Genomic DNA, 22,768 nt, shown 5'->3' with positions numbered 1-22,768 from the left:
AGGACTACCTGGCATGATGACTCCTTACTGTCCTCAGTCCACCTGGCCGTGCTGCTGCTCCAGTTTCAACTGTTTCTGCCTGCGGCTATTGAACCCTGACCTGTTCACCGGACGTGCTACCTGTCCCAGACACTGCTGTTTTCAACTCTCTAGAGACAGCAGGAGCGGTAGAGATACTCTTAATGATCGGCTATGAAAAGCCAACTGACATTACTCCTGAGGTGCTGACTTGTTGCACCCTCGACAACTACTGTGATTATTATTATTTGACCATGCGGTCATTTATGAACATTTGAACATCTTGGCCATGTTCTGTTATAAATCTCCACCCGGCAGAGCCAGAAGAGGACTGGCCACCCCTCATAGCCTGGTTCCTCTCTAGGTTTCTTCCTAGGTTTTGGCCTTTCTAGGGAGTTTTTCCTAGCCACCGTGCTTCTACACCTGCATTGCTTGCTGTTTGGGGTTTTAGGCTGGGTTTCTGTACAGCACTTTGAGATATCAGCTGATGTAAGAAGGGCAATATAAATCAATTAGATTTTTCAGTGCCACGATGCCACTGAAAGTCTTTCACACTTTCTCAAGAATGCTACGATTTGATAACCGCGAGTCAAGACCTTGCAAGATGTGTGGGAGACAAACTGGCGGCCATAAGAGAGGTCTGGGAGAAGTGGGTGGAGCGTCTACCATACCTCTACAACTGGGCCTGAGGTAACAGTGGATGAGCTACTGGTTCCATTCTTCTGTAATATAAGTGATTTTCACTGTTAATTGTATTATGTATTGCTGTAATATCATTGATGTATGTGATTGTTTTCTGTGACACTGATACTAATTACTGATAGTAATCTCCTTTGTCAAAAGGTCGCTGTCCTTTCCAGCAGTATATGCCCAGCAAGCCAGCAAAGTATGGCATCAAGATACGGGTGGCCTGTGACACACAATCCAGCTACGCTTGAAAGATGCAAATCTACACAGGGAAGCCGACCAGTGGAGGCCCAGACAAGAACCATGGGATGAGGGTTGTGCTCGATGTGACAGATGGACTGAGGGGGCACAATGTCTTATGAACTCAGCCAGCAGCTAATGAAGAGGAAGATCACCATGGTTGGCACAGTTAGAAAGAACAAGCCTGAGCTCCGCCCTGCACTCCTCATAAACAAGGGGGAGAGAGGCCTTCTCATCAAAGTTTGCCTTCACCCCCACCACCACTCTAGTTTCTTACCTCCCAAAGAGGAACAAGAATGTGGTCCTCCTGAGCACACTGCACAAAACGGCTGAGATCAGTGATCGTGAGGACAGCCACCATCCTGGACTACAACCACAACAAAGGAGGCGTGGACAACCTGGACAAGGTGATTGGAACTTACAGCTGCAGGAGGATGACTGCCCGCTGGCCCCTGGTCATCTTCCATAACATCATTGATGTGTCCTCATACAATGCCTTTGTGATATGGAACAAGATCAACCTACCTGGATGCCTGATAAGCAGAACAAGAGGAGGGTGTTCCTGGAGCAGCTGGGAAAGGCACTTGTAACCCCACATATTCAAAGACGGGAGCGCCTCAACCGCACAGCAGCCTCTGCAGCGCTTGTGGAAGTTGTTCAGGGAGCTGAATCTTGTCCTGATCCACCTGAGGCTGCAGCTGGGGCAGGCAAGAAGAGGAGATGCCAATTCTGCCCCCCAAAGGAGTACTGCAAAACAAATACTATGTTCTGCACATGTGAGAAATACATCTGTAAAGTCCATGCGCACACACTTGTATGCTCTCCTACATGTGCTAATTAGTTGATTGATTTATGTTCTTCACGTTTTTGTTTTGTATCTATTATCTTATTTTATTCTTATTTATTGTTGTTTATACACCTTGTGGGTGTGGGAAATGGTCAAAAAAAATGGGAGACGACTAGCATTTTGTAGTTGAATTCCTCATTGTACAGTATATAAGAATATATCACTATGTTGCCCAAAAAGTTAAGACTTAGTTTCCCTTCAATAAAATGCATTCAAAACTACTTTCTGCACATTTCTGCTACTTTRTTAGGCTATACAAGTGCTATCTCTTGCTACAAAAAATATGTTTACACCTATGCAGTACCTTTAGTAATAATAATAAACCTTTACTTTATTAAAGAATACAATTATGAAAGGTGTGTTGTAATAAAAATGAGTGGTGTCCACAGATTAAATGCAGTCTTTCTGCATTGTGAAGAGGGAAAACCCAGATATTCACAAAGTTTGTGATGAACGACAGGTTGTTTCTTCATGCATAATAGATTTGGGGTTTAAAATTCAAATAAGCTGCTTTATTTTAGGGGTTTAGTGAAGGCGGGTCATTTTTTACCCTAAGGACAAGGGGAGTATACAGAATGTTAAGACTACAGAAGGGTTAAACTGTATTTACTTACATTGTTCTTGATCAACAAGAACATAATTAGTATGGGATTGGATTCATGGTGCAAATTCAATGGACACTTAAATCGACAATAGAATTGTACATTTTAATGTCTTATTCACAATACAATGATGAACATCAGACTGAAAAACATTTATCTTAAAACCACGTTTACATTTACAACATTGACTTCACACAAACGACATGGAGTGAAATCAACCAAGTATGGTGTCCTATTTCAAACAAAACAGTCACACCCTCTCCACACATGGCAAATACAGTAGACTATTAACACAAAATACCAACTCCTATCTCTCTGAGGACAGATACATTTGCAATATGAGATAAATAAAAAACAACGAAAATATCATAGGTGATATTATATACTTCCATGAGAGGTAAATAAAAAGAAATGTGTACAATATTATCTCTGTAAAGTAATGGCCTTTTTACATAATCGAATTCAAAAACACAATCAATTTACATGATACAATCAATATGAAATGGAATAGGGTATTAAAGTGTGCATAAATCTACAAATGTTTGTTTGAAATGATATTTTCCCATCAACACTGGTTCTAGTGTCGCCTCCTCCTAAACAAACACGGACAGTTAAAAGCCAGACTAGCGTATCTACTATACACAATACTACSAAGCTTATTTACTAGTGGCATGTTCGTTGGCTGTAGGTGGGTGTAAGAACCACTGTATAAGAAAATGTGAATATTCTACTTTATTTTTTATTTCCTTGTTGGCTTAGATGGCATCTTTTGGTAACACGTTCTCTAATAGTATCCTTATATCACGCTTACATGTACAGTTGAAGTCGGAAGTTTACATACACTTAYGTTGGAGTCATTGGAACTCGTTTTTCAACCACTCCACACATTTCTTGTTAACAAACTATAGTTTTGGCAAGTCAGTTAAGACATCTACTTTGTGCATGACACAAGTCATTTTACAACAATTGTTTACAGACAGATTATTTCACTGTATCACAATTCCAGTGGGTCAGAAGTTTACATACACTAAGTTGACTGCCTTTAAACAGCTTGGAAAATTCCAGAAAATGATGTCATGGCTTTAGAAGCTTCTGATAGGCTAATTGACATAATTTGAGTCAATTGGAGATGTACCTGTGGATGTATTTCAAGGCCTACCTTCAAACTCAGTGCCTCTTTGCTTGACATCATGGGAAAATCAAAAGAAATTAGCCAAGACCTCAGAAAATAAATTGGAGACCTCCACAAGTCTGGTTCATCCTTGGGAGCAAATTCCAAACGCCTGAAGGTACCACGTTCATCTGTACAAACAATAGTACGCAAGTATAAACACCATGGGACCACGCAGCAGTCATACCGCTCAGGAAGGAGCTCCTAGAGATGAATGTCTCCTAGAGATGAATGTACTTTGGTGAGAAAAGTGCGTATCAATCCCAGAACAACAGCAAAGGACCTTGTGAAGATGCTGGAGGAAACAGGAACAAAAGGTATCTATATCCACAGTAAAATGAGACCTATATTGACAAAACCTGAAAGGCCGCTCATCAAGGAAGAAGCCACTGCTCCAAAACCGAGATAAAAAAAGACAGACTACGGTTTGCAACTGCACATGGGGACAAAGATCATACTTTTTGGAGAAATGTCCTCTGGTCTGATGAAACAAAAATAGAACTGTTTGGCCATAATGATCATCGTTATATTTGGAGGAGAAAGGGGAACGCTTGCAACCCGTAGAACACCTTCCCAACCGTGAAGCACGGGGGTGGTAGCATCATGTTGTGGGGGTGCTTTGCTGCAGGAGGGACTGGTGCACTTCACAAAATAAAATGGCATCATGAGGTTGGAAAATTATGTGGATATATTGAAGCAACATCTCAAGACATCAGTCAGGAAGTTAAAGCTTGGTCACAAATGGGTCTTCCAAATGGACAATGACCCCAAGCCGACTTTTAAAGTTGTGGCAAATTGCTTAAGTACAACAAAGTCAAGGTATTGGAGTGGTCATTACAAAGCCCTGACCTCAATCCTATAGGAAATTTGTGGGCAGAACTGAAAAAGCATGTACGAGCAAGGAGGCCTACAAACCTGACTCAGTTACACCAGCTCTGTCAGGAGGAATGGGCCAAAATCCACCCAACTTATTGTGGGAAGCTTGTGGAAGGCTACCCGAAACGTTTGACCCAAGTTAAACAATTTAAAGGCAATGCTACCAAATACTAATTGAGTGTATGTAAACTTCTGACCCACTGGGAATGTGATGAAATAAATAAAAGCTGAAATAAATCATTCTCTCTACTATTATTCTGACATTTCACATTCTTAAAATAAAGTGGTGATCCTAACTGACCTAAGACAGGGAATTTTTACGAGGATTAAATGTCAGGAATTGTGAAAAACTGAGTTTAAATGTATTCGGCTAAGGTGTATGTAAACTTCCGACTTCAACTGTATATCACGCAACAGAACTTTGTAAGGCAGAAAACGAACTCTGCCTCTATATTTATCTGGTGTAAAAGGTAATGTGCCCTAACCATATAAGACCATGACAATAAATAGGAAACCACAAAGATTAGGAATGAAATGTACATTTGGAGGGAAGGTTTGAACCGTATATGCCTGGCCGCATATAGCCTGGCCGCTCAGACTAGAAGTAACATAGTAAACGTAAATGTGTTACTCTAAAAATGAAAGGGAAAGATGTGGGAGTATAATGCAAACATCTTGCAACCCAAAGGTTGCGTGTTCCAATCACATCAGACAACTTTCGCATTTTAGCTAATTAGTAACTTTGTAACTACAAAAAAAGGGGTTTTTCGGCTGTCCCCATAGGAGAACCCTTTTTGGTTCCAGGTAGAACCCATTTGGGTTCCATGTGGTAGAACCCTCTGTGAAAAGGGTTATACTTGGAAACCAAAAGGGTTCTACCTGGAACCAAAAAAAGGTTTTCCAAAAGGGTTCTCCTAATAAATACATATCATACTAAAATGGAGGAACACAAATGTACGTTTACTATGTTAAGTCAACCCTTGAAACAATGTGGAAATATTGGGATGGATAGGAATGAAACCTACTGTACATGAACTATTTAGACAGATAAGGTTGAAACATAAAGTATTGGAACTGTGACATCTTTAGACATAGCCTGGTGCTCCAGTCTGTTTGTGCGTTTAGTCAACTCCTCTGTGTGTTTGTTTATTTTCATGCCAAACACGAGGCATGACAATGATAGAAGCATTGGCTACAGCACATAGAGTATAGGACAAGGCTACTTTTACAGAGCGTAAAGACACAAATACTGGTTCTGTGACAAACTAACTAACAAACAAATGATTTTAATCCTTCAATTCCCCCTGAGAACATTGGCTGGAAAACGAACTGCTATGTGATGGAACGGAACTTGCTGGGGTATTTCAAATCAAAATCAAATTTGATTTGTCACATGCTTTGTAAACAACACGTTTAGACTAACAGTGAAATGGTTACTTACGGGACCTTCATAACAATGCAGAGAGAGAGAAAAAATAATACATAAAATAAATATACAGTATATATATATATATATTTATAAAGTGTAACTAGACATATTTTCACAAAAGTTTCTTGAGTGTAGAAATGTGGATATACAGTGGTGGGAGAGGAAACTGTAGGGTCAAAGTGCAATTTAGTTCTTGAATCAAATAATTATATGCGAGTGTAAATAACCGTCTAATGTTCTGTCAATACCTTTGTTAGGCATTCTACTGAAATCTTATTTTAACGGTCCTGATACATACAGTATTGTCCCTCACCTACAGTATATTCTCCAGTTTCTATACATTTAAGACTATATACAATATAACACATTTCAAATATCAAACGTCCCTTACATTTTTGAACAGTCTGTACAAGCATCAAATTATATTTAGAATACATTTCCATGACCCTTAATGCTATTTTAGCTCACAACTAGAATGGATTTTTATCATCATTGTAAACATTGTGACCTCTATGCAAATGCATACATACTGTACATACAAAAAGAGCAGCATAACACTTGACCATATAAAACAACAGTTGTGTGCTATTTAGTTCTGGTGTTCCTTCATACCGTCTCTTCACGAGTCTCCTATGGAATTCTTCCTTGGAATTTTCCTGTGAAATTTGAGAATTCCTTGGAAATCCTCATTTAAATAACATTTTATTTCGAAAATGTAACTGTTTGCTGCACCCTGAGTTTTGGAGGGTGCCTCCCTTTGAAACGTTAATAAAAGTAGTTTGCTACAATTACAGTGCCTTCAGAAAGTATTCATACCTTTTGACCTTTTCCACACTTTGTTTTGTTACAACCTGAATTTAAACCGGATTAAATGTAGATTTTTCTGTCACTGGCGTACACACAATACCCCATAACATCAAAGTGGATTAATGTTTTTAGAAATGTTTACAAATTACTGGTAGATGGGTAAAAAAAAGCACACATTGAATATCCCTTTGAGCATGGTGAAGTTATTAATTACACTTTATATCGTGTATCAATGCACCCAGTCACTACAAAGATACAGGCGTCCTTCCTAACTCAGTTGCTGTAGAAGGAAGGAAACCACTCAGGGATTTCAGCATGAGGCCAATGGTGACTTTAAAACAGTTGCAGAGATTAATGGCTGTGATAGGAGAAAACTGAGGATGGATCAACAACATTGTAGTCACTACGCAATACTAACCTAATTGACAGAGTGAAAAGAAGGAAGCTTWTACAGGATAAAAAATATTCCAAAACATGCTTTCCTGTTTGCAACAAGGCACTAAAGTAATACTGCAAAAAAAGCAATAAACTTTCTGTCCTAAAAACAAAGTGTTGTGTTGGATTTGCCCCAAACATATCACTGAGTACCACTCTCCATATTTTCAAGCATACTGGTGGCTGCATCATGTTATGGGTATGTTTGTAATTGTTAAGGACTGGGGAGTTTTTCAGGATATAAAATAAATGGAATAGAGCTAAGCACAGGCAAAGTCTGAGAGGTAAACCTGGTTCAGTCTGCTTTCCACCAGACACAGAGATTAATTCACCTTTCAGCAGGACAATAACCTAAAATACAAGGCCAAATCTGAACTGGAATTGCTTACCAAGAAGACAATGAATGTTCCTGGGTGGCCGAGTTACAGTTTTGACTTAAATCTACTTGAAAATCTATGGCAAGTATTGAAAATGGTTGTGTTGCAACGATCAACAATACATTTGACAGTGTTTGAATCATTTTTAAAAGAATAATTGGCAAATATTGTACAATCCAGGTGTGCAAAGCCCTTAAGGGAAAGTTCCAGAAAGACTCACAGCTGTAATCGCTGTAAATTACATATTTCTGAATTTCATTTTCAATAAATAAGCAAAAATGTCTAAAAACTTGTTTTCAATTTGTCATTATGGGGTATATTGTGTAGATGGGTAAGATTTTGTATTTATTTAATCCATTTTAAATTCAGGCTGTAACACAACAAAATAAGTCAAGGGGTATGAATACTTCGGAAGGCACTGTACAGTATATAAAAGCTTATTTTTTTWAAATCCTCTTAACGCTGTCTCTCCCACTCCATTGATATGTTTCGGTTACTTTTGTGGCATTATATATTGTGAAACAGAATATTATCATTGAAGAATTGAATCATCAGAACATCATGGAAACCACAACCTTCCATAGTCATTACACTATTGAATATCAGGATTGTATCTTTTAAATAGCAAAAATAAAAACTGTACAAAAAGTTGATACTCATGGAGAAAAGTCTTCCATTGGCCTTCCTCCATATAAATCAACACTAGAAGCCAGCACAAATCTGAAACTACAGTACAGACTAGCTCAAACTGATGCACTAGAATGGTGAGTTTGGACTAGTACCTGAGTTTTATTCCCTTTTACATCAAAGTGGGTTAGGTTTTCTGAATTGACATCCATATTTCAAACCAATCGAAATGTAGTGAGATCTCCCTAACCATGCAGGCAGAGTCAACTGCAGCCAGGCATTTCCTCATATCACTAGGAGTTCCTAATGTAACAGATGTAAGCTASTGAGCTGTATGCTAACTTATCCATCCGCTACACTAACATAAGCTAACATGCTCCTGCCAGAATGAGGACCTACATATACTGTTAGACACCTTCAACCACAGGACCTGTCGACCATCACTGCTGTAGGTTTCAGACAGAGACATTAGCCTACTGTCCATCCACAGACCATTCATGATCCACACGTTTTATAATAGCTTTAGAATGTGAAAAAGCTACATCTGCAAGTTGGTTTTCATCAATTATAAAGTACCTGCTGCAACTCATTGAAGTCAGTGAAATAAAACAAAACAAATATGAATTTTTGTCCGTATGGCAGGTGGAAATAGTCTCAGAAAGAGCGGTGGTGTTTGCTACAGGACAATAGAGAAGGTGATTGTCTGTGTTGGTGGCTCACCTCAAACACTAAGGTACCCTTTTAGCCTTAAGCCTTTGTCCTCCAGTCCTTATCCACCCACTAAAATCCTGGCTCGATTCACAGGAGGAAAACTGGCAGTGTCGACGAAAGGCAGCCATCCTACTGTATAACATCCTGAGAATAATGACTGGTGCTATGTTCCATGACTCATTCCTACAGAGATCGTCCTCACAACGGAGGGGCTATTGACATGACTGTCTTTCACTAGAGGTCACATGAACGTCACATAACGGTCTCCCGCTCCTCCTCCACCACAGGCGAGGGTTTCTCCTCCTCAACAGAATGCGGTGGCGTGTTATCGGATAGCTGCTCCTCCTCGGGAATGTGTAACTCCTGTCCCGAGGAGGGGATAGAGTGCTCGGAGACGGAACCATTCTTCACATACCCCGGGAGGTTCCGGTGCCCGTTGACGGTGACTGGGGTCCCAAGGCGCGTGGTGAGATGGAGGGCCAGGGGCCCCCGGGCAGTGACGTTGGTTACACTGGTGTGAGACACCATAGGTCCATAACTATACGTGTTACTGCCACTACGGGCTTTACGTTTAAAGTCCAGCGCTAGTGTCCTCCTGCTCCAGGTTTTCTTAATTTCTGCCTGGACCTAAAGGAAGATGAAAAGAAATAAGATTGTCACTAAGTACATCTAAATCGACAGTGGCATATAATCAGGCACGTGCACAGATATGTGTCTACCTGTGGCCGAGCATCTTCCCCTTTGCCCTCCCACTCGTCAAGTACCCTTTTGTGTGGTGGTCTAACGTTTTTTAATACAGTTTAATTCGTTGTTGTTCTGAACCCACTGCTCCCAAGTCGTCAAGARGTCGTAAAGTTCGGCACCCCCCACCCATTGGTCTGGCCTGTACGGAGCTCATGTGCGCCTGGTATCCAAACATGCATGGCTCGTGATGCAGGTCACCGGTTGAGTGTGTGTGTAGCAAGCTACCTAGTTTAAATATAAACAGTACAGCATACCATTTGATTAACCCTTGATAACACTTGATTTACATCATCATCAATACCTGTCAGGTTGGCAGCAGCCCTTCATAATGTATTTCCTTATAGAARCATAGCCACAGGAAGGGTGCTGGAGGTGTTGCAGCACCCCCAATAAATTGAAATAATTTAGCCAGTTATAGAATTACTGCTGTCTGTTCAGAAATGTATGAAATAATTCAGAATAGCCCACTACACCATGAGTAGGCCTATAATTTAGCCAKAGAGGATCAATAGCTTATTTTAAAAAATTGCCTAGTTGTGGATTGTGTGTAGCCCAATAACAAGGCAGTCAGGAACACACGGCAAATCTGTCAGTGAACAGCATGCAGTCAAAACAGGCCTTTCACAATATTTCAAATACAAGTCGTGGGAAAACACAGGTTTGAAAGCAYATGGCTCCTGCTGAAAAGAGAAGAGTAATCTTTCAACTTCCAAATGGGCCTATTGAGTGAACATTGTTAACAAGAGACGTCATTGGGTGAGTCAGTGAAACTGGAAAGCTTTTTTAAGACTCTAATTTCCTCCRCATATTGTACCATATGCGTGTCTCCACACACCTAGGCCTCTCAGTCACTGTCAAAGTAGCTTGCCATTTTGATAATTTGTACAGTATTAAACATAATTCTGATAAAGTCTCCAGTCATGTAAAATGATGTAGAATTGCAGAAAATGCGTTTATAAAAAGGCACAAACTGTTTTCTGACCCTAGGCTACTAAAAATGTTCCCCATATGTGCAATTTCTGTGTGCACCTCTACTCTAGGCTACTTCTCTATGCCACTACGCAAATGTGATGATATGCATGCAATGCTTTATTATAGCCGCAATGTCATTTTTTTATGCGTTCCGGTACCTCAGAGCTCSCTAGGTGACCCCCCTCTCGCTCACTTTTTGTTCCTCCCAATAACAAATGATGCACTGAACACAGGTAGTCTAGACTCTAGTTAACCACCATATACTAAAATAACAATGAACATTAGGCTATATTATGAAGTTATTATTTAAGAGCATTGAAGATATAAATATTTTTTTTTTAGCAGATTTACATCAATAATCAGCTGATCGCCCTCTATTCCCAATGTCAATCATGCCTTCAAGAGGCACTGTAACTAACTTGCTTACAATGTGGGATGAGTAAGTGTGTTGCATATATAAATAAATAGACCTTTTTTCATTTTGAGAACCTGCCCCCTGAAAGGTCTGTGCACATCCCTGCATACAATAATTGAGTCTGAGTTTTTTTGTGTGCATACTGTGTGCATGCTGTGACTGCAATTAATCATGAGCATAATATTATAGATCAGGATTACATAGTGTCTTAAATAATATACTATAATCTATTAGGATTTCCTTACAGACATTTTCACAGATAAATCTTAATAAAATTGTTCAACGTTGTCCTTACCTCCCCATTGCAGAAACAATATATAATTGCCACAAAGAATCCCTGAAAAGAAGATAAACCATTATTACAAGTTTGCGTATGACTCAAAGTACACAGGTTGACCTGAGCATCTATCCAGAGCACTTTAGAAGAATGTCATGCAATCTAAAGTGACTATRCAAGTCATTGACACCAGCTGCTTACTCTGAAAACACTGAGCTGTGCAGCTCTCTCTAATTTTCCTCATAAAGGTTTAATCACAACTCAATACTTAATTATGTGTAGCACACCACTACAGCATATGCAGTGCCCCATAGTGGACTTTGGCCGATTGATATATCTCCTTTTTACAGTACTGTAGCAGCTCATCATTTCAGGTCCATTGCTGGCTGCCTGTGACTAAACCCACATGCAGTATAACATTATTGGGTTGTTCGTTCATTCATCCATGCTGTACAAGACCAGTCAGTACCTGGAATGAATTGAAGAGCATCTCGTAGTGCATCTGTATCTGCCAGGGGACTCCAGTTACCTCAGTATAAGGCATGGCCATGAACACTATGTAGTGAACGCCAAACAGTGGCATCAGGACCAAAGTAGACTTCAACAGTTTCCTGTGGAGGGAATGAATAATAGCAGTGATTCATTTTACATTTTCTGTGTGTGACAGTTGTCATGGGGAGATAAAATGTTATATTATAATAGACATTCACTGTATTATTCATTTTCTTACATACCTTATTAGTGACATGACTGCTCCACTTGGCACACTACGACATTTCAAAGTGGATATTTGGGTAATATTTTGTTGAGACGTTGATCAATGAGATGTCAACCTTTATTCACCCACTCAAAAAGACATCCAGCAGTTTGTTGAATTATCATGTTATCACTATGTTTTCAACCATCTAAATGCATAACCAAATTCCAATGGAAAAACTATGTAAGATGTTTGGTTTAGTTGTCATCTAAATATTTTATCACTGAGCTTTCAACCATTTAAAAGCACAACACAGTTCAGATATGTTGTATTTATACAACTTAATTAATCAATGTGCTTCCTCTAATAGCACAACCAAATGACCTGGATTGCAGCTGAGATAACATTAAAAGTACAGTGCAAGTGATCAATGCTGTTCGAGATTCTGCACAGATTATTATCGCAATTGTGAATATCTCCACAGACCTGCAACCGTTGCATGCTATCTTTAACATACACACTTTCTATGATTACATAAGAAGACTTATATAGTTACAGTAACCTCAACATGTGGCCATTGATGTGTTACTCATTTTAAAATTTAATAAATAGTGTTAAATTAGTTTCTAAGATAACTTTTAACAGTATTACAAAAGTAGTATTGAACTGTGTTTGGTTGACAACTCAACCAAATAGCAACATTTAAAAGAGATGCATCTAAATGATTGGCTAGTTTCATCTGAGCCACTGACTTAATCGTGTTCTTTAACTTTTATTTTTGGTTTAGTTGGTGACGTGAATACAACATATCATTTTTTAAAGTTGTTGACATGTTAATAGGCTATTTATATCTCTATGGGGTCAATTTCACGGCATATGTTTTGAATTCAAAATAAAATAAATTGTGAACATGAAAAATAAATATATATTTAAATATATATTACATATTTTCGAGGACGGGTGAAATAATGGATGTTGAAATCAAAAACCAAACAATTGAAAGCAAAATGTACAGAATTGTAAATAAAAGACATCAAAAGCAAAACCCCAAAACTTGTAAGCAAATCATTTTAAAGCGAGAGCAAAAAACTTTGGGACAAATTATTAAAAAATATTTGAATAACGAATGCAAAAATCATTTTCAGTTAAACTGTCCCCGCAACCAATCCTATTGAATAGATTTTGCCTACGCTTTCAATTGTTTGGTTTTTGATTTCAACATCCATTATTTCACCCGTCCTCAAAAATATGTTTACATTCTCATCTTTATTTTCATGTTCACGATTTATTTTATRTTGAATTCAATACATATGGCGTGAAATTGACCCCATACATCTCTATCAACCAAAAATCTAAGGTAAAGTATATGACGAAATCAAATTAAACTTGATTTAAAGTGCATTTAAAGTTTGATTTTATATTATTTAGTCCAATTCATTAATTTTGATATTTGGTTGAGATGGAGACGTAAATCTGACATATTTTACATTTGTAGACAAACTGGAATTAAAGCCAGACTAAGTAAGTGGCACAGATGGAACTATCAAAGCAGAGGACACAGTACATTTRCTTCAAATGTTTATATTTGGTTGCGTTGACAACCAAACACAATTCAATATCCAGTTRGTCTTCAAATTAATAATTGATATGTTGGATTCACTTCTCCATCTCAACCAAAGATCAAAGTTAAAGAATAGGACTAAATCAAATCAAAGAACTTAAAATGCACTTTAAATAAAGTTTGATTTGATTTACTGTAGTCCTATTCTTTATCTTTGACTTTTGGTTGAGATGGAGATGTGAATCCAACATATTCATTATAAACTTGTATATTACATTTGAAATCAACCAAAGCTTGAAACCCTAGGGGCTCTATTTTAACAAACCTAACGCAATGATGAATCTTAGCGCTGGCAGTAGCGCTCTAGCTTCAGGAGTGTGTCAGAAATATTTTAGCTAATTTCACAACAGGAATTATGGGTGCAGTAGCTGGCGGTGGCGCGAAAGAGCTGGGATTTGATGAATAAACAAGTTGTGGCTGTGTCGGGGCTTAACACCTCACTAGCCAATCAGAACGTGGTCCATGGCTTAATATGCGGATGCTTGTGTACTTGTGTATTTACGGTCTTTTATGTATTGTGTCGTCATTAACTCCAATTAGAATATTAGTCTGCTATAGCCTAGTTTGTTAAATAGCCTGCCTCATATTTGCTAAATATGTTGAACATGTTTGCAGTCCACATTTTTCTAATTGCATTATCAATATGGGAATACGTTGTTAAACATAGACTATAGCATTCACACTGATATATTGGCTAGGCCTACTGTAYATTGCAGTCTGGACATGCCAAACGTAGTTAATAAGCAAAATTAAATTCACTAAGCTATTGATAAGGCCTAAAAATACAGTGTATAATTATAATCAAATCCTAATAATAATGAAACAACAACCTGTCTTAAATAGGCTATGTCTAAATACAGTTACAGGCACCATAATTGCTTATATTGGGCATATACAACAAACAAGGCAACTTAGAATATGGATGGTTTTACGCACATGCAAACTTTTCACAGGAGCTGGACAAAGATCCAATATAAAGAGAAAGTGGGAATGTCCACTCACCAGTATACTGCTCCCAAATGTAATGTTATATAAATACCATGGAACCATCTTACAAATCATATTTGCATTTCTCCAGAAATAGACAATTGCATTGCCTTTGAGTTCTTAACATAAACACATGGACCGTTAATCTTTCTAATTAGTTTGGTCTTTAATCAAATTAAACAAAAAACAATTAATCCGTTTTTTTAAACAACAACAATATTTCTAAATAGGATCGGGTCAGAAGCATGATATAATAAATCACATCTCTCGTTCCATGAGCATAAGGCAATGTGTGCACACGTAGGCCTAAGGGCTTTTCGGCAGGCGGAATTGATGTCCTAGATAGTTCATTAAATAGTATACAGTAACCCTACAATAGGCCTAGTTATAACAAACATGTAGACAATCACGTTTTTATTGGTTTCAACATGCAAATATTCATCTACACACATTGCATTCACATTTTGAAAATGCACTGCATGTTCGAGCCATAGACAATTGGACATTGCCCAAACGTTGGAATAAGATTAGCCTCCCATCGCCGTTCATATGGCCCGTTAGTGACTTGGCCACGTCAAAGGTAAACAAACAAACCGGAAAATAGTCTAGGATACAAGCGGATTCAGCACCAAGGACAGCGATCAGAATTCCTGCGAGTTGACAGTTGAAAACAGATGAAAGTGCAAGGTGCTTTTTTAAAACAAAATGATAAACGAAAAACAATAAGCAGTCTATTGCAATAACGTCATCTTCCTAAAAAGACTTCCTACAGTCACTGACACCTTTCATTCAATGMGCATCGAACATAGGCCTAATGAGTCCAAACTTTTCACAGAAGCTGCATGGACAAAAATGATGTCCAATATAAATAATAAAATGGGAATGTCAGTTGACTGTTCTGATGTTTATGATATTTTAATAAAACATTGGCTATAGGCTACTGATTAAGATGTMCGCCTCCACTGGCAAAATCGATGCCATAACCAATCGCATTACCGACAAGTTTTTAGTGAGTCTTAAATATCACTAGTAGCGCTGCTTGAAATTGGCAKATTTTTAAGGACACACATCTKAAATATTTCCACCCCTCTCACCTCAGCGCAAGCAAGCTGATATAAGACAGGTAAATTACCAACCCTGGCACCAGGTTTGTAAATAGCAGAGTTCTGGCTTTTACAAGTTGAAATTGCCAAAGTGTGCGTTTGACACTAGTGTCGCCTTAACACCAGCCCTAGGACTATATTTATGCTCTATTTTTAGTTGAACCCTGGGTTAAATAGAAATAGTTTCATTAATGTGCTCTATTAAACATGCCCGTTGGAATGACTTTGATAGCAACAATGAACCTATTTAGTTATTAAATGATCTCTCAATAATCATTTCCATCTTTAAGTTTGTTAAAATCCTGGYTGGGAGACCAAAGGGATAGCTGTAGATAGAMCAACTCTCCAGTAAAAATCTGAAGTTGTTTCAAATGTATAAATTCAACATACGGTTTGTCTAGCTTGAAAAATGGTAACCATGATGACATAATCCTGTGGMTGAAATGTCACCTTCAAAACAACATTGARGACTTTTTGCAAARCCAATGTATTTTCCRCGTAAATTTCATMTCACAATACGTTGACAAATTACGCTGAAACAACGTTGARTTAACCAGTTTGRGCCCAGCGGTTGGTGGCATGTTTTGGTGTGATAAAGATTAAATACTTCTATCAGCATGCTGGAGATAACACAGAATACATCTGTAGGCTACCTTACAGTARATTTGTATTTGTATTTATTAAGGATCCCCATTAGATGCTGCCAAGGCAGCAGCTACTCTTCCTATAGTCCAGCAACATCAAGGCAGTTATATACAATTTAAAATATTACATGACATTACACTTCATAACACTTTTCACAACACATTAAGTGTGTTCCCTCAGGCAGTGACTCTATCACATATCTACAATACAAAATCCATGTGTAGTAAGCGTGTGTGTGAGTGTGTGTCTTATCATGTGTATTTGTGTGTGCCTGTGTGTCTCTTCACAGTTCCTGCTGTTCCATAAAGTGTTTTTTTCAGTTAAAAAAAAACTGATTCCACTGCTTGCATTAGTTACCTGATGTGAATAGAGTTCCATGTAGCCATGGCTCTATGTAGTACTGTGCACCTCCCATAGTCTGTTCTTGACTTGGGATTGTGAAGAGACCTTTGGTGGCATGTCTTGTGGGGTATGCATGGGTGTCCGAGCTGTGTACTCGTAGTTTAACCAGACATCTTGGTCCATTCATAATGTCAAAACTTCTTACAAAAACAAGTAGTGATGAAGTAAATCTCTCCTCCAATTTGAGTCATGAGAGATTTACATGTATATTATTAAATGTTAGCTCTCCGTGTACATTTAAGGGCCAGCAGTGCTGCCCTGTTCTGAGCCAATTGTAATTTTCCTAAGTACCTCTTCGTGGCACCTTACCACACGACTGAACAGTAGTCCAGGTTTGACAAAACTAGGGCCTATAGGACCTGCCTTGTTGATAGTGTTGTTAAAAAGGCAGAGCAGCACTTTATTATGGACAGACTTCTCCCATTTTAGCTACTGTTGTATCAACATATTTTGAAAGTTTACAATCCAGGGTCATGCCAGTTTAGTCACCTCGACTTGCTCAATTTCCACATTATTTATTACAAGATTTAGTTGAGGCTTAGGGTTAGTGAATGATTTGTCCCAAATACAGTGCTTTAAGTTTTTGAAATATTTAGGACTAACTTATTCCTTGCCACCCATTCTGAAACTAACTGCAGTTCTTTGTTAAGCGTTGCAGCCATTTCAGTCGCTGTAGTAGCTGATGTGTATAGTGTTGAGTCATCCGTATACATAGACACACTGGCTTTACTCAAATCCAGTGGCATGTCATTAGTAAAGATTTAAAAAAAATAAGGGGCTAGACAGCTGCCCTGGGGAATTCCTGATTCTACCTGCATTATGTTGATAGGCTTCCATTAAATAACACCCTCTGTGTTCTGTTAGATAGGTAACTCTTTATCCACAATATAGCAGGGGGTGTAAAGCCCATAAGCAGACTATGATTGATAATGTCAGCCGCACTGAAGTCTAACAAAACAGCTCCCACAATCTTTTTATCATAAATTTCTCACAGCCACAGCCAAGACATTTTTTGGTTCCCTTCCCAGATCTGTGCTTTGACACAATCCTATCTCGGAGCTCTACGGACAATTACTTCAACCTCATGGCTTGGTTTTTGCTCTGACAACTGTGGGACCTTATATAGACAGGTATGTGCCTTTCCAAATCATGTCAAATCAATAGAATTTACTACAGGTGGCTCCAATCAAGTTGTAGAAACATCTCAAGGATGATCAATGGAAACAGGATTCCCCTAGAGCTACATTTCGGTCTGAATTCTTATGTAAATAAGATATGTTTTATATTTTTAATACATTTGCAAAAACTTAGAGAAACCTGTTTTCAGGTCGTCATTATGGGTATTGTGTGTAGGTTGATGAGGGAAAAAATGATTGTATACATTTTGAAAGAAGGCTGTAATGTAACAAAATGTGGAAAAATACTGAATACTTTCCGAATGCACTGTACATTAGGTTACTTATATTGTGTCTACCAACGCCCCTGGGATAATGTACATTTGCTGAAGCATTATGACAACTCAGCGACACAATGGTAGGGATTAACTGAGCTGGGCTTGGGCATACATGTCATGATAAAGCAGTCAGGGAAGGAACAGTCAGAGTATGACTTCTTACCTGTACTGCTGTCTTGTGTCACATCTGCCAGCATTTGTCTCTCGAAGTTTAGTGGCCAGAACTCGGATTTATTCAAGAACAGCATAAAATTCACCTTTGATAAAAGACAATGACACAATGTAGCACACCAAAGCCCAATATTCTCAACTACTAACTCTCTCAGAAAGCAGATAGTGGTAATAGTGGTCAGTAATTGTGATAATTAAACGTGTCAATTGAAAATGTAAAATGCCATTATGCCAATTAACATTTTCAATTGACATGTTTACTTACCACTATTGCTGTTAGAATGGGCACTTGTACAATCCACTTCAGATTGCCTGCACATTAGGTCCCAGCACCTGTAAGTGATAACAGGAATTTATGAAAAACGAATATGATACGCATGATTGTGTAACTAATCGCTTTCAGGAACTAATCTATTTCGGTATATCCTAGTGTAACAACAACACATGGGGAAGTTGGCAACCCTTACAGACTGGTCCTAGGCTCTAAAGTCTTGGCTGGAATTCAATCCAGCCTGCCATAGCAATGTTTTACGCATGGTTCTTGTGTACAAGCTACTGCCTGCGCGCACACAATTCTTATTCTGAAAATGGTCAGAATCTACCTTAGGGTGGAGTCAACGCGATAGGCTAGTAGTAGCATGTTTCTACAGTATCAAGTAATTCTGTGATTTTATAAAACCATGTGGAAATAGTTAAACCGTGTAAATACTGGCAATGTGGATTTCGATTAAATTGAAGACGTACACTCTGCCTTTAAACATTTCTATGAACCTAAGGGGTTCTTGAACACGTTTCTAAGGTTCTGTCTCACATTCCATGAAAGATTCTGGCAATGCACAGTACTGTGTGTTCGGAGCCAACATCAATGATGACAAATTGGGATTACAGCGCAATACTTACTCTGTGTCTGCAAGGTGGCTCTTACACTTGCCCACACTGTCACAAACATAGCTGGGACCCCTGAAAATCAACAACGAACATCAAGATAGATCTCAAAAACTTAACAGCTGAGACCCTGCAAAACAGATTATAATGATCTATAAATCACACAAATAATGATTAAACACAAAATACAGCAATTTTCTTCCAATTATTATAGTGGGTTCAAGTCAAAATTAGCTTGTAATATACTGTTAATAAAGCGAGGCCAATTGGGGGACACAGCATCCACATTGTATGCGCTGTGCTTACATGACCGTCAGCACAGTGTGTACAATGCAGGAGCCGTACAGCCTAGCTCTCTGAACTATTCTTGGGTTCTGTGTATAACAGTATTCACACCGTATGTGTGAAAACATGAATAGTTAATAATTCTTGTTAAAACTCGTTTTTCAACACTCCGCAAATTTATTGTTAACAAACTATAGTTTTGGCAGTTGGATAGGACATCTACTTTGTGCATGACACAAGTAATTTTTTCCAACAATTGTTTACAGACAGATTATTTCACTGTATCACAATTCCAGTGGATCAAAAGTTTTACATACACTAAGTTGACTGTGCCTTAAACAGCTTGGAGATTCCAGAAAATTATGTCATGGCTTTAGAAGCTTCTGATAGGCTAATTGACATAATTTGAGCAATTGGAGCTGCACCTGTGGATGTATTTCAAGACCTACCTTCAAACTCAGTGCCTCTTTGCTTGACATCATGGGAAAATCAAAACAAATCAGCAAGACTCCAGAAAAAACTGTAGACCTCCACAAGTCTGGTTCATCCTTGGGAGCAATTTCCAACACCCTGAAGGTACACGTTCATCTGTACAAACAATGTACGTAAGTATAAACACCATGGGACCACGCAGCCGTCATACTCGTCAGGAAGGAGACGCCGTTCTGTCTACTAGAGATGGAAATACTTTGGTGCGAGAAAGTGCAAAACAATCCCAGACAACAGCATAGGACCTTGTGAAGATGCTGGAGGAAATCGGGTACCAAAGTATCTTATCCACAGTGAACGAGTCCCTATATCACATAACCCTGAATGGCCGCTCAGCAAGAAAGAAGCCACTGCTCCAAAACCAACATAAAAAGCCAGATGCAGTTTGCACATGGGGACAAGATCATATTTTTGGAGAAATGTTCCTCTTGGTCTGTGTGAAACAAAAATAACCGTTTGGCCATAATGACCATCGTTATGTTTGGAGAAAAATGGGGAGGCTTGCAAGCCGAAGAACACCATCCAACCGTGGAAGGACGGGGTGGTAGCATCATGTGGGGTGCTTTGCTGCAGGAGGGACTGGTGCATCTTCACAAATTAGAGGGCATCATGAGGCGGAAAAATGATGTGAATATATTGAGAGCATACCATCAGACATCAGTCAGGAAGTTAAAGCTTGGTCGCAAATGGGTCTTTCCAATATGGACAATGACCCCAAGCATACCTTCATAAGTGGGAAACTTGCTTGTGGCTTCTAAGTACAACAAAGTCAAGTATTGGAGTGGTCATTACAAAGCCCTGACCTCAATTCTATAGAAAATGTTGGGCAGAACTGAAAAGGTCGTGTGCGAGCAGGGGGCCTTACAAACCTGACTCCGTTACACCAGCTCTGTCAGGACGAATGGGCCAAGAATCTCCCCCCAAATTATGTGTGGGAAGTTTGTGGAAGGCTACCCGAAACGTTTGACCAAAGTTAACATTTAAAGGCAATGCTAACAAATACTAATTGAGTGTACTGTATACTTTCTGACCCACTGGGAACGTGATGAAAGAAATAAAAGCTGAAATAAATTCATTCTCTTACTACTTATTATTCTGACATTTCACTATATTAAAATAAAGTGTTGATCCTAACTGACCTAACGACAGGGAATTTTTACTAGGTGTAAATGCTCAGGAATTGTGAAAAACTGAGTTTAAATATATTGGCTAACGTGTATGTACACTCGACTTCAACTCCTATTTGTTTTTTAAAGGGTTCATTAGCTTATTGATTCATAGTAGCAGTGATCTCGTGAAAATTGTTCATGTAACCATTTCACATGACCTGGTTCTCTCTTTGGCATCCCAATCTAAAGTGAATCCCCAGAGGTTGACTTCCTGTCTGAGAAGAAGGTCATGAAGGATGAGGCTGTGGAGGTACAGAGCCCTCTACTAGGATCCGTAGTATTGTGGTGCCAGGATATACAGGAACAGGGTCACTGCTAATTTACAGCCAATCTAAAGGAAACACAACAGACAATATACATTAATTATACCTGAATTTACTAAATACAATAGGCTATTTCATGCGTCACAAGCACAAGTTCTCCTTGTCTTGTAGTGACCTGAAGCCATACATTTTGAATCTTTAGAATCCACTCTTGCTTTGCACTGTTATATACTGCTTGCTTGTGTGACATACAGAAACACTAAGGCTAGTGGTGTACACTGACAAATGTGTATTCACTTTGCAGGGAGTAAACCAACATTTAAGCCTTCTCCATGATGAAAACTTCTAGTCCAAGCCAACGGTTTGTACAATGAAAGATTTATTCTAATCCAATTAATACTGTGCATTGTCCCAAACCTGGAGAGGTTGATAAAATATACAGGAATTAAACAACAGGGAATTCCTGGTAGTTAGCTGTGTATGCCCCAAGAGATTCCAACCTCTATGCCTCTGTCTGTCCTACTCAGTGGTGTAGTGGTCCTGAGAAGTGGGTATAACTCAAATTTAGCCATTTTCCCCTCAAACGGCCCACCCGAAGATGTTTAAGCCTATCATTAGCATCACTATATTTTTTCTGGTTCGTTATTGTATGAAACCTGATGTTTACTTCATATTATGAGGCATGACTTACCCTGCTTCAAAGTAACCTAAGCCAAAATCTCACCATAGAAACGTGGAGGCAACTTATTTTATAAAGACTTCTCATTTCCGCTCTCCTGTCTATTGTTTTTCAAATCAACTTTCTTTCATTGTCTGGCAGCCAAAGATATTATCCTTGTCATATGAGCAACCCATAATAGTTGTTGCATCATTATATCTCCCTCTTTCTAAATGTCCATCTCTGTCCAGGACAGAGTGCAATTTTCCCGCAAATTGCATTTTGGAACATTTGAAAGTAGGCCTACCGCCGTGTGCATATTGCTGTGCTTAAAACGTGAAGAACTAAGAGTTCATCAACATTTTAAGCTAAACATTCTGATCGGTTCCATTAGGCTTATTAATTGATAAGGCGTATACCTCCAATACTGGTCCTAATCCTCTACCAGGATACTTTGATGTACAGTACCAGTCAAAACTTTGGACACACCTACTCATTCAAGGGTTTTTTCTTTATTTTTACTATTTTCTACATTGTAGAATAAAGCGAAGACATCAAAACTATGAAATAACACATATTGGAATCATGTAGTAACCAAAAACGTTTTCAACAAATCCGAATATGTTTTAGATTTTTCAAAGTAGCCACCCTTGCCTTGATGACAGCTTTGCACTCTCTCAACCAGCTTCATGAGGTATGATAATA

General features: G+C 38.7%; 1 protein-coding gene across 1 annotated transcript in view; it reads right to left on the bottom strand.

Annotated features, from left to right (window-relative positions):
• Positions 1-2,485: 2,485 nt before the first annotated feature.
• pth1r (parathyroid hormone 1 receptor) overlaps positions 2,486-22,768 on the bottom strand; it is a 99,925-nt gene continuing 79,642 nt past the window's right edge. The window contains exons 11-13 of the mRNA XM_024009265.2: positions 11,705-11,846; positions 11,254-11,295; positions 2,486-9,454 (exon numbers count right to left, since the gene is read on the bottom strand). Coding sequence (XP_023865033.1) covers positions 9,080-9,454; positions 11,254-11,295; positions 11,705-11,846 — 559 coding nt within the window. The 3' untranslated portion in view covers positions 2,486-9,079. The remainder of the gene's footprint in view (positions 9,455-11,253; positions 11,296-11,704; positions 11,847-22,768) is intronic.

Source organism: Salvelinus sp. IW2-2015, linkage group LG19, assembly GCF_002910315.2.
Source record: "Salvelinus sp. IW2-2015 linkage group LG19, ASM291031v2, whole genome shotgun sequence".
NCBI lineage: Eukaryota > Metazoa > Chordata > Actinopteri > Salmoniformes > Salmonidae > Salvelinus > Salvelinus sp. IW2-2015.
The sequence above is the reverse complement of the archived record's forward strand: the minus strand, read 5'-3'. Positions and strand labels throughout refer to the sequence as shown.